The sequence below is a fragment of the Oenanthe melanoleuca genome, chromosome 4A, assembly GCF_029582105.1.
Source record: "Oenanthe melanoleuca isolate GR-GAL-2019-014 chromosome 4A, OMel1.0, whole genome shotgun sequence".
Taxonomy (NCBI): domain Eukaryota; kingdom Metazoa; phylum Chordata; class Aves; order Passeriformes; family Muscicapidae; genus Oenanthe; species Oenanthe melanoleuca.
In genome coordinates this window covers 8055172-8068657 of record NC_079338.1, presented here as the reverse complement: position 1 = coordinate 8068657, position 13486 = coordinate 8055172, and the positions used below count along the sequence as shown (strand labels likewise).

The 13486-nt window shown below is 40.1% G+C and overlaps 1 protein-coding gene across 2 annotated transcripts in view; it reads left to right on the top strand.

The window, feature by feature from the left end:
* The first annotated feature begins 3022 nt into the window (after positions 1-3022).
* Positions 3023-13486, top strand: part of TMEM164 (transmembrane protein 164) — a 36950-nt gene continuing 26486 nt past the window's right edge. Inside the window, exons 1-2 of one of the 2 annotated variants that reach the window (XM_056491613.1) lie at positions 3023-3112; positions 3576-4139. In XM_056491613.1, the coding sequence (XP_056347588.1) occupies positions 3774-4139 (366 nt within the window). In that variant the 5' untranslated portion in view covers positions 3023-3112; positions 3576-3773. Of the gene's footprint in view, positions 3113-3324; positions 3336-3575; positions 4140-13486 lie in introns of those variants that run through there. The other variant, XM_056491614.1, reaches the window with a different exon arrangement.

The following is a 13486-nucleotide window of genomic DNA, read 5'->3' as shown; positions in this document are numbered from 1 at the left end:
GCTACTTGATCTTATTGAATATCTTCTTTATTATCTTCTTTATTTATTTTAAAGTTATTCTTTATTTTAAATGTTTTCTCAATGGTCAAAAATGTTTTGAAATGCTATTCTATGTCCTCCTCCCAGCTTTGCATCACTTGCAAAATTAATAAGAATTTTCTCTGTTATTGAAATTGTTAATATCAATAACACAGACACCCAAACAGGCTCTAGAAAACCAGCAATATATCCTTTCCTTTGGTCAGTGAACTATTTCTTGCTGTGAAGTACTCCTTCCTATGCAGGAAGTTTTGTACAGACCTCATAATACATTTATCCAGACTGCATTGCTTTAACTTTTTAAATAAAAAGTCATGTAAGTGTCATAAACATAATCAAGCTGACAACAGGCTCTGTCCTATCCATAAAGCCTATTGGAAGAAAAAAAATCAAGTTATCTGGTGTGATTTATTTTTGACAGATCCATGTTGACTGTGATTGTTCTCTGGTTATCATCTAGGTGCTAATAATAGTTTGTGAGGCTTATTTGTCCAAAGATTTTTAAATGATTTTAAGTCAGTTATACTTAAATCGAGCTATATTTCTCTGGCTCCACTCCCCTCTGATAACAGCAATGTACAGTTGCCTCTTCTGTTTTTCCAGCATCTCATTCACCTTCTTAATTCTTCGACTGTCTTTCAATCAGGTTCACTAGACTCAAACTGAAAACATTTGGCTCATCTGAGTACTTCTTATCTGTTCTTTACCTACTCTGAGCTAATTTTGTTCTCAGCATCACCAGTCCCAACTATCTGCTTTTGCAAGTTCTTTTTTGTAAGTCTAATACAACAGAGACACTAATCCCATTAGCTGTCTTCATAATTTGTTAATAGATTTTCTCCTCTGTTGAGTAGGGGGTTAATAATTTCTCTATATCTTTCTTAGTAAAAACATATGTAAAGAGCAGTTTTTATATGGTAGCTCTTGACAATTCAATGGTTTTGCAGCAACACCATTTTTAGTATTTCTTTCTTGTTCTTAGTGATTTGACCCATCTTCCTTTGTATTTTCTTTGTGTGCTTAAGGTCAATAGATACCTCATGATGTAGCCAAGCTAAGCTTACTACTATTTCTGTACCACTCACAATTGGGATAAATGGTCCTTTGAATTATTTTCTGAAGCATCATTCCTTTTCTTAACTCCTTTCTTTAAACTTCCTTCCCATTATGTCTTAACTTTGATTAAGATTGCTTAAATCTTTAGCTTTCATGACTTCTGCTCTTATTTAGCTGTTCTCTTTCTTTCCTCTTCAATGGAGAACAAGCTGTCATTTTGCGAATGCTCTTTTTGTGAGCAAAATGCTGCCCACTTTCATGTTTTCAGCCAGTTATTTTTCACTGGCAGTCTCTGAAAAAACCACAACAACCCCAAATCACCCAACCAAGCCCTCATATTCTTGAGGCTAGTCCATATTCTAAATAAATCAGTACATCTGAAACACCAGCACTTGACAATGTACTGCTGTTCTAATGGAAAGGGTTTTTCACTTCACCAAAGATAAGCTCAGGAAAGAAGTCAAAGAAACAGACCCCAGACACTGCCAGAGATGAGAGATTGAAATGCAGAGACAGGGTATAAAACTGCCTGGAATTGCTTCTAGCAGTAGTAGCTGTTCTCTCGTGTGTGACTGAGGGAGTGTAAAGGGACAGATCTGTCCCAGGTTGTTCATGGCAGCAGATAATCCAATTGGTAGATGCCTAAGAGAAAATATTCTGTGCTTTGTGAGCAGTAATCCTGTGTTTTAGAAATAGAGTATCTTTCTGAAAAGTAATCCTGCATATTAGAAATGGATGAAGAAGAAAACTGCCAAATATTGGTATTAGTGTTGAACTGCTTGTTTTGAGTATTCAGGCTGTGAGCAGGGTTATGCAGCACGCGTGTGTTGCAGGTATGTGTGTGTCCGGTTAATTGGGGAGGCATTTACAGGAATATTGTGCTGCAGGTTTAGCTCAACAATAGGAATTTTAATTAATCAGTAGTGACTGAAAAAACAGCAATTTGTAGAATTCTTATTAAGTTCAAATTGTGGAAAGGAGTCCTTGAAGATTTTGGAAAAGCCTGGTGGGACCCTTCTTTCTCAAAAACGGAGTAATTTCTTCCACAGCAGAATGGCAATGACATACAGCCTCCAGCCTTATAGATCAGGTGTTGCTGCCCCTGTGTCTATACAGAAATCACTTTGACTCACCCAGTACTGATATCTGGACTTTTCAGACTTAATTGTGGAACTAAGGTTTTATTTTCAGTTAATCAGGGTCAGTGATGGTGCTGTCCTAATGCTGTTCCGTGAAGAGGGAAAGCCCTGAAATGATCAGGATGGGGAGAGCAATGTGCTGTATGTGGGTAATGTGAAATAAAATCTGTAGGAGGCAGCTCTCAGAGGATGTCCATGGCTCTGATTGCCTTGAAAATATTTCCTTAACCTGCTACTGTCTCTGAATCTCCACAGACCTTTACCTCTCAGACACAGAGTAACTTATTTGCAATATAACCTCTTCACAATGCCACAAACCAGGAACCAAACCCGGACTCTGCTACACAGGGCACACATGGCGGTAAATCGCCTAAGCACAAAGACAAATGGAGTCTGCGCTCTTTGCAAGGCACGAGGCACAGCTTGGGCCAGGCACCTGTGTGCGACACTTGGCACACCTGGCTGGAGCCACCTGCCCATGTCCAGACCAGAGCTGAGCTGGAGCCCCGCTCGGGTTTGTCCATTCCTCGGCCGACCTACCTATATCTGCTGCAATGGCACTTGAAAAACTCGTTTATCGAGTTAAGGTCGCTGCCGATCAAGTCGGCGAACAGGACCACGTTGACGGGCGTGCAGAGTTGTGCCCGGTCCTTGCCGCCCTCCCGGCCAGTGGCACTGAGGGGGCAGCCGCGGGCAGCTGTGATAAGGGGGAGGAGGAGGAGAAAGGGGGGGGCAGCCGCGCGAAATCAGCGGCAGTAGGCGGGAGAGATCCACGGAGGGGGAGCGCGCACCCGCCGAGGGAGGCGGGCGCAGCCGTGAAGGAGGGAGGAGCGGGTGGCCGGGCGCAGCCAATTCGGGGGACTCGTCCATTTTTCGGCGTGAGTCAGGCACGTTGGTGGGGTGATGCTGCGGCGTCGGGCAAGGGCCGGGCCAGCCGCGGGGAGCGGCCCGCCTGCTCGGGCCCGGAGTCTCGGCCGTGCCGGCACTGCCGCTGAGCGTAGTGGTGCTTCCTCTTTCCCGCCCCTCGCCGGGGCCGGCGCCATGGCCGGGGGCGCTGGGCCTGCCGCTCCCTGACACCCGCCCGCCCGCCCGCCCGCGGAGGTACCGCACCGCGGATGCGGGGGATGCGCGGAGGGAGGGAGGGGAGCGGGGGATTGTGGAGGGACAGCGGGGCGGGCTGAGGGGGCTGGATACGGCGCTGGCCGCGGATTAGGGCAGCCCAGGACCGGGAGGAAAGGGCGAGCGGTGGGCGGCAGAGCCGGGCGGGGAGAGGAGGGGTCCCGGGGTGGGGGATCTGGAGTTGGCAGGCTCCGTGGAGCTGCGGCCTCTGTCTCCCCTTAGGCTGCTGCGTGCGGAACTCCTCCGGGAAGCGGAAGGGAAGCACTGCCCGTGCCCCCAGCGGAGCTGCCCGCTTCTTGCGGAGCCTGGCAAGGAAGGACTGCAGTGGGAGCGTCTTGGCGTTTCGTGCTTCGTCAGCCCAGCAGTATTTTGATTCCGTCTTGCTCCTACTTGTTCCTGGAGAAGAGGTACTGTCCCGCCATGTCTCGCTACAGCCTGCACAACCTTCTGGACTGGATGTATGGCGGGGTGGACCCCAGCTTTGCTGGCAATGGAGGGCCGGAATGCGCGGCCTTTCTCTCCGGCCAGCAGCGCTTGCTGGAGAGTGTGGTCTTCCTCAGTGTGGGCGCAGTGGAGATCCTCGTGTCCCTGTGGAAGCTCAGGCAGCAGCATGTCCAGGAGCTGGAGAATCTGCTGCAGCAGCCGCAGACTAAGCAGGAGAGCCTGGGCAAGAATGTGTTGTTGGTGCTGCTGTGCCTCATCTTTGGTCTGGAGGTGGGGTTCAAGTTTGCCACCAGGACTGTAATTTACCTCTTGAATCCCTGCCACTTGGTGACCATGATGCAGGTAAGGCTTGTGCAGGGGCACCTGGAAGTTTGCTTTTGTGATGTACTTGCAAAACAGTATTTATTTTTTTCCCTCATAGTCGGTTTGTGGACCAAAAGTGCCTAGCAAAAGTACAAATGCCAAGAATGGTATAAATATTTTAAAACTAAGCTTTTTAGTCAGTTAAATAGAAATCTATGAAAAAAAGCAAGTCAGGTGAAAAGGTGAAATTGTAGGTACAGCTAATGTCCAGGTCTCTGGTTAAAAGTGTCAGTAATTGCACTTTCAACCAGAAAGCCTCCCTTGAGGCTTTCTCATCACTTGCCTTCACCTGATCCTTGCTTCAAAATAGAAGGTGCTGTTTTCACTGGCAGCAGTGCTAAAATTTGCACCAAATCTAATGAAAACAAGATTAATGCAAAACCAGCTATGCAATTTATGTGCAGCTTTTTCAAGCAAGTGCCTTCTAGGAGTGTGATTGTATTTTTTGAAGGTGTTGAAGAAACAAATTACTCATTATGCAAATAATGTTGTTTTATCTTTCTCATTTTAGAGGCTGAATAATAAACAGGTGTTACCTGTTTCTCATATGTGGGGTGGACAAACTGATGTGGCCTAACACGTGTGGATAAACCATTTCCATTAATGACTTGTGGCATAGTTGTTGATGCGTAATAATGTGCAGTTTGTGTAGATTCCAAAATAATGAATACATTGACAGTTACTGAACTAGGCTATCTAAAGCTTATAAGCTGTGTTTGTTTATAGTCCCGTGTGTGTACTTAACTATCAGGTTCGCTGAGCTTGTTAAGGAGTGTAGGAGATGTCAAAAATATTACCGTTTTGCTAATTTTGTACCCTCAACACTGAATAGCTTAAAAAATTCAAGGTCTAGAATTAATCAAAGAATGTCAAAAAGGCTTTCTTAAAAGTTGCTGTGATAGCAATGTCTGTTCTGACCAGGTGTTTCATTTCTGTCTGTCATGCCAACTTGAATTCAAATGTTTTTGTAAGTGGAAAGGATGTAAGTTGATGATCAAGTGAATGTATTTAACTGCCTCAACAGGTCTCATGGCTAATCAGCTTCCCAGAATTTGTTGCCATCCTGTTATTTGCTTGAATTACCTAGGAGCTGTGGCACTCATTTCCTGTTCTGGGTTTTGTCTTCTTGCTTAGCTTTTGGAGGAAGAAGGGTGTTTCTTCACCAGTGTCATGCATGCAGCATCAAGAGAGAAATCCTTCAAGTCTTAAAAAATTATATATATTTTGTAACAAAGGTGAATGGAAACTGGTGCAGTTTCTCTGCCAGCTGTAGGATGGGGCTTGTTTGTGCAGCATGGTGCTTAGTTAATGTGTGGTGCAGCAAGGGGAGAAGCCTGTGAAGGAATTCATACTGAACTCTTCCTTTACATAAAAAATGGTCTTTGTGAAAATTATTTGAATACCTCTATTAAAAAAGAAAACAAAAACAAGCCACAAAGCGCTCTCCTTTTAGGACTGGTAAAATGATTGGACCGCTGCTGCAGACCTGACATAAAAGGGAAACATTAAATCTCTAGGCTGTTTAAAACCTATTTACCTTTCCATAACAGGAAACAAAAATCAGCATATGTTTAAGGAACCAGGTGTTATATTTTTGAGACATTAATCCTTACTAGTATTTTAGGGGACATTGTTGTGGTATTAAAATTTGCTATGTGAAGGAAGTCTTTGAAGTTTCTGAATGAGCAGTGTGAGAAGGAGGATTCCCTCAGGAGCCAAATACTATTGATTACTTTACAAGTGTTGTGTCTCTGTCTATGAGCATTGCTTTAGTGAGGTGAAAGGAAAATTTCACTCTTTGCAATGTCAAACCAAATGATTTCAAACCAATTTTCTTTATCTGTTCTGTATTCTTTAAACTATCTTTTTTTGTTTTACTTGTTCTAGTTTGAAAGCAGCCCAGTGAGAGATTCCAAGTCAGAGCTACAATTTAATAGGAAAATTAAAAGAAATGCAGTAATACAAAACCAGTGATGGAGTCAGAATATAACCTGACACCCTGTCAGTCAGGGTGTTGGTAGCAGTCCAATTAAATGGTGGCTGTAGTCCTCTTGGAGTGATAGATGTGAGTCTGTTGAAGCAGTGATGCTGTATAGGCGTCTGATTTTCCTCTGAAGGTCGAGTGGTGGTGTAGAAGGGCGTGATGTTCCTCTGGGAATCCTGTGGAAAAAGACTGTGGTGTTCCAAACCTCAGATTATATCCAGGTTGGAATGCTTTGCTTCTCCCCCTGGGTGGAGCATCTCACAGTGGGATGTAATTTTATCAGTCATGCAATGAGACTTAGTTGCACGTTAACAGAAGATAACCCCCTGGAGGGAGGATGGGTCATGGGAGACATAATGAACACTGCCCCACCTTGTTTTAACAGATGGTAATAGAATACATACATCTCACACTGGAACCTTAGACATTACTTTTCAGTCATTACTGTTCATGTAGCAGTTCTTCTTTTCAGGTTTAGTGAAGGAGCACTTAGAATTTATACTAAAACCTTTTTCTCCATTATTTGTTCCTATACCCTCAGTTTGTAATTTGTCGTACAGAATTTGAAACCTTCTATTCACAACCAAGATAACTTAATGTAAATGAGTAAATACAGGTGTTTCTTGATGTCCTAAAGACAGCTAGCTGGCGTTAATAGGCTATTAAGTGTAGATAGGAGCCAGAGGTAAATTTTGTCTGTATTGCAAAAGAGAAATTTGTAACCAAAAAAAGAAAAAAGTAAGGAAAAAAGCCATCTAAAGCAGAGTTTGTAGGAAACTCTGGTAGGGTGACATGATCTCAAAAGGTCCCTTCCAACCTTAATGATTATGTGTTTATTATGATGTTTTTCTTTTTAAAAGGGATCTTCAGTTTGAACTGAAGATTATGAGTGACCAGTCTGTAGAAATTAAAACTGCATGTGTATAATTTTATTGATACCTTAAGGAAGTGGTAGAAACATGACTGTAGTCTAATCCTAAAATGATATGCCAGTCGTTCTTGTAAACTGTTGTGGATTTTGAGCGTGACTTTAGTATATCTAGGCCTTCTTCCAGAATGGTGGTTTAATACCAATCTTAAAATAATTTTTGTAATTCTATTTTATTCTTGAAAGAGTTTTGCAAGGATAATTTCTCAGTGGCAAATTCTCAGCTGGTCAGTTATAACTCCCTTCCAGTTCTTCACCGAATTATTCCACGTCAGCCAGTTAAGGACTGATACTTGTTTGGAATTAAGATAAGTGTGTTTGTAGGAAACATCTGTTTTGCTGGGTTATTGTTTTGGTGATCTCTTTAGGCAGTTCAGTAAATACAAAATTCTGTGTTCCTTATTTCCAGTACTGACTTCTTTAGGGACCTGGATCTTTTCTGTCCTCTGTAAAAGAGGTTACTGTTTTTTGAAACAATGGGCTGTTTTCAGAACTTACCTAATAAACATAGCTTGACTGAATTCTGCATTATTTGGGAATATGTCCCAAAATATATTTAATTAATTACTTCCTCCTTTTTTTTTTTTTTCCCCTTTTAATTTGCATACGTGGTTCTCAAATGCTTTGTAATATTTGGAAGAGTCACTTATATTGTGTATGTTTTTTTTTATTGTTTCTGTCTCTTCAAAACCTTGAATTAAAATTAAAGGGACAAAATTTCATATGAATACATACACATTTTTCAAAATACAGGTCTATGAACATAAGTCTTTTTACAGCTGCAAGTTAACTTGTGTTGCTTTTTCTTACAGCTGATGGCTAGAGAGGAAATTCATACTGGTGTGTGGTAAAAAAGGGCAGATGAAGAAAACTTAAAGCGCTGACAGCACCAGTGTTTCTTGGTGGCAAGCCTCATTTCTTGCAAAGGAGTGCATTTTCCTTCCAGGAAGATGATAGCAGCCTCAGGGACACAGATAGGAAGTGACAGCTCAGGAGACTATCCATCAATTCCTTTTTCCTTGGGTCTGCAGTGCTCCAGAACCATTGGTCTGGCCTTCAGAATACCAGGACATGCTTCAGTAAGCAGCTTAATCTGCCCCTGGTTCCCAGAACTGTCAGTTTTTTTCTTAATTACTTTTAATTAAGTTATTTTTGTCTTAATTTGTTTTATTTGTCCTATTTTTAAGCAATGATTTTGTTGTGTTTAAAAAACACAATCAACTAAAGTTTAGAGGCTTTTACTGATACTATAATTATTGTAATAATACATACAGGACTGAAGAACAGCTTTTCTATGATATTTTTAACACTGTATATACTTTGTTTCACCATTGTGTTTGCTTTTAGTATATCGCAGCACATAGTAGAGAAATTGGGAAATATTAGTATGAGGCAAGGCAGGTTTCTTAGTCAGAAATAAAAGTAATTTTTTGTTTAATATAAAGAGGATAGCAAATGTGTCCTAAGGCTGTGATTCAGTTTTCTTTGTTTGAAGAGATTATGGACCAGCCTTTTCAATTTAAGCAAGATTTGGCTTTATCAACAAGTGATGCTATATCCTAAGCTTTACTCCAGGTTATAGGTGCCACAGGAACATGTCATGGTGCTGGTGTGTTCTAGTTCAGGAATGAGAGTCTAAAGCTCTTAGTTAAGCCTTCTTTTGAAGTTGCTAGAATTTGGAAATACTGATGTGCTTCAGGCTGTAATGTGTTTTTAGATAATTCTCTCCTTTATTCTGAATATTCTTAGGAGAAAAGAATATAAAACGCGGGGACTTGACAAGGGATATCTTGCTCTCTAAGCAGGAGTAGGAACTGCATGGTTGGAATCTAGATGAAAAAGCTTAGCTTTCTCTGACCCCAAATATTTACACTAGTGTTATCATCTAAAGGCCATTAGATGAATGATTATGTAACCACATATTGGTTTGTTTTGATGAGATCATCACAGATTTAAAGCAAATATCATTCAAAGTATGACATATGTATTTTGGGCAATAGGGAGATAAATAGGGAGATAAAGGCCTCTTTTTTTCTTCTTCTGTTTAGATTTTATTTTTTTTTTTCAGAATAGAGCTATTAATAATTTTTCAGTGTACTATCCAGTGTTATGATATATCACTGTTGGCTGTAATATATTTTAAGATGGTTTTTTTATCCTATTTGGTAGTTTCACATGTCATTCCATGTAGGTTGTTTGCTGGTAACTTAAACTGATGTTTCAGGAGTAGCTGCCTGAGGCCATTGGGATTTCAGTGGAGTGGTGAAGGGAAACAGCAGCGGTAACCGCACTGGACACCTTATAGATTCCAGGGACTGGGATGTCTTTCATCTCATGATTTCCAGTCCAAGAAGCCCTTGTTTGCTGTCTCCTTGCCCTGCTGTCAATGTTGACAGTCCCAGTCACAGATAATGTGTTTTACTGTAGGGGTTGTACACTAGCCACATCCCTTGCAGTCATTTGAACTGTGTCAGTGTTCACCAAGAACAAGTCCTGTGCTACGAACTGGAAACCTGCAGAGTGTAATGGGACTCATGTTTCTGGTAGCACTTCCTCAGGGCTTTAGATTGATGTGGTGAGGGTTTATGTATATTCAGATGGCCAAGTAATTAGCGTATAAATTTAATAGTTTGTATTGTACTACTTTGTTGGTTAGTGAAATGCGAACTTAAATTATCAGGAATAAAATGTTGTATGCCTTAGCTTTTTATGGATTGTATTACTATTTCGTTGGTAAAAGTTGGCTGTAGTTAGGCTATTAGTTACTTGCTGTCTTGTATTTTTAAGGACTAAAAATTTCTGTTGTAAGATCCTACAAAATGAGGAATTTTGAACTGTGACATGAAAAACGATGTTGGTGAAGCAAGGCAGAGCAGAGCAGGGCTTTTCTATGATGATTTTGCTTTTGTAGGAAACCAATACAAAACATCCTTCTCAGGGGGAAAAGTCGCAAAAATGAATATGCATGTGAGAATCTTCTTGTGAAGTCATGCGTCACTGACAGATGGAGATGCAAATTATTCTAAATTCAGCGTAAATTAAATTTTCTTAAGAAATTTGAATTAGGATTTTTTTTTTTTAATTCAGCCTCTTTGTTCTTTTACCTCAGATACGTTTTTAATTGTCAGGTTTTGTTTAAGCACTGTTTTTAGAATGGGGAATGAAGTAACCCACTGCTAGCGAAGGCCTATGGTTAGAGAAAAAGGAAAAGTAACTTCACTGACCTCTGAAATACTAATTCCTAAAGTGTGATAGCTAATTACTATGCACCGACAGAAAGACCTGAGTCATGTATTAATAATTAATCCTGAAGTATGAGAAGACTAGAAATCTTTTGCCTAAGACTCTAAAAGGGAAGAAGGTGAATATGGGTTTGCTGATTAAAGAAACTATGCCTGCGGAAGGGGAGACTAACCTAGAATGTCCAATGAACATGTATCATTTACAATATGTTAGATTGTAGAGGATGGAAGCTGTTCAGCTTGCTACACATCTTCCATCCCTAAGTAGAACTGGGAAGATGGGGGATTTGAACCAGGGACAAGGAGCTCTTTGTGTTCCAGAGTCTGTTTTATGTAACACAGAAACTACTTTTACTGGAGTATTTCTTAATGCTCTGCAGCAGTGTTGCTTTGAATCATGAGTATCCTTAGCACTAGATTAACATCGGACACATTAATCCCTGAACCTGTCTGACAGCTGCAATGAGGCAGCAGTGATTTTTCTGCTAAAATATTAAATACATTCAACTTGCTCCTATTTAGCAATTAGAATGTAACATCTTTTGGTATCTATTTTTTTCCAGATTTAACAATCTGAACCTGTCAAACCACAGATATGATTTTTATTTTTTTATTTAAATTCCCTTTAGAAGGCAAGTGATGGCTTTTAAGTGATAGCTGTTCTATGCTGACTTTTTAGTTTGTACCGAAAAAAATGCTTACTCAAAGCTGCATGATAGAGTTGTTAAATTATTGCTTTCTGATGAATGATAGAATGATTGTTTTGAACTTACTTAAAAATTAGTTTTAGAGTTGATTGACAAAATCTTTTATGTCTTTTAAATTGTCCATCTGCTTGGATCTTCCTTGCCTTATTTTGAGGGAAAACTGATGATTTTCACAAGTACAGTAAAGTACACTTAAACATACCACTGTGAGGTAAGTGTGCTTCTCTATATCTTAGCCTTTTAAACATACCTTTTAATCTTTTCTGCTCTGGAGAGTACTTTGATAGATCTAACAGCGTGAAAGCTTTTATTTCAATGCAGATTTATTAAAGCCTATCTCTATCTCTTTTGTTCCTTTTGGTTTTAAATTCATTCAGTTTTGGATGAATCCAATCCCCCTGAATATTTCACATTGCTCTTAATATAGCCAGTAGAAATTAAAATATAACCTCTTCAAGTTTTCATTTTGAAATAGTACCATAAACCAATCAATTTATGATCTGGTTAAGTAATCATGACTGAAATGTTTGAAAAAGAAGGATGTGTTTCCAGTCTGCTGCAAGGAGATATTAAATCAAACAGGCTGCTCAAGGACAGACGAGCTGCTATTCTGAAAGGTAAATGAAATATGTGATATAGGTCCAAGGGTTTTAGGGGCAGAGTGCTCAGCTATCTTCTGCCAGCAACTACTCAGACATCCCTAAGTGTTCCCATTGATCCTATGAGTGCTACTGTGATGTTATATCTGGAATGGTTGGAATTGTGTGACTTGCTCTGTTCTTCTCTAATACCTTTTGAATTGTTGTTATCCCTTTAGGTTTTTGATCAAAAAAAATTATCTTTGTTATGTATATTTCTGTCTCAGCAGGGCTAGGGCTGGTAGACGAAAAGTCTTTCATGACAAGTTTTGACTGCACTCTGTGCCTCAGTGTACTGACTGAAAATTAGTGTCAAAATTCAAATACTTTTGAAGGGAGCTCTTATATGTAGTATCTTGTAGAGATTTGGAATGATCTGGAATAAAAGAAAAGCAGAGACGCAGCCAACTCATAGGACCAAACAAATCGGTGAGCTCTGCCTATTTAACACCTGGAGTGAGGCAATAGCATTCAATTAATAGATATTTGAAGAGGTATTTTTCTTCAGAGACAGTATTGCTATTAAACTTTTTAAGCAAAAGAGTCTGTATATCTTTAGAGAACAGCTCTTGAGATTTTTACTAGTTTTTATTTTTGAAACGTTGATTGCTATCACTAATGGAATGCTGGCAGCTCAAAGAAACTAGGAAATATTACGCAAATGAAAATTTGCAGCTAACAAAACTTATGGAGATGGTCTCAAAGCTTTTGGAACCTGTAACATAAAGTATGTTTCTATATACACATATCCTTGTCAGTCTCTGAGAATTTTCCTAGACATAAATCAAGCATGTTCCACAGCCTCTCATCAGCTGTTTTTAGGTAAGTCATGGCTCATAATCCATGGGAAAAATGCCTGCAGGCATTCTGGTATTGTACATTTTAGCTGCTGTAGGTAGTAGCTGACTACAAATGTATTGTAAAGGGACTGTTGGAATAAAAAATTGCAATGATAGAACAAGAAAAGTGTTTTCCTTTCATACTGATTTCAGTCTAGCAGTACAGCTAAATGTAAAATAGGAAACCAGGAATGTTTGATTTGCGCGCTTTTTTCTACCTCTTTAAACTGGTGCACTTACCCATTGCTGAAGTCCATATGCATACTGTAAAATAGGTTTCTTGAATAAAACTATTTCTATATTAATCTAAAAAAGAAATCTAAACCACTAATATCTCCAAATTAATGTGATAATTGCAACACATATAATGTTTGAAGTGCCAGAAATTATTTGCAGCCCAGTCCTGTGTTAGTTCAGACCAGCCATGAGTTCAGTGTCCCTATGCTCCTGTCTCAAGGAAGGAATAGTTAATTAGTGCTGTATCGGACACTGGGGTCCCCAGACTCTCCGGCACTGCTGATCCATTGTGTGATGGCACGACCTTTGTCTTTGGTCTTATGCAAGACAGTGCTGGCCATGCAGTTCTTCATGCCAGAGACATTTCTTAAGGGGATGGATAATTGTATTTATGGTCTTGCAGAGCAGTTGTGAAATATAGTGACAGAATTTCTGACTTTTCATTTTCATCTGGGTCCTCAAGGTTGAAGAGAACTTCTGTGGATTAACCAGTGTTATGAGATTCTCTGCAATTTACTGCCCGAGAACAGTTGTAGAATCTTCTGGTCCTGTGCTTCTGAAAGACTCAGCCATCCTGACTCACAATATTGTCCCCATCTAGGATTTCTTATCTCTGCATTTCCTCAATGCCACACACAATTTTGAACTTTCTATTTCTCTTGTACCCAGTGGAAGATGCTCCATAACTTCTTTTTTTCCTTTGAGCCATGGAAGGGAAAGGTAGTGATCAGAACTATGCTCGTAATCCAGC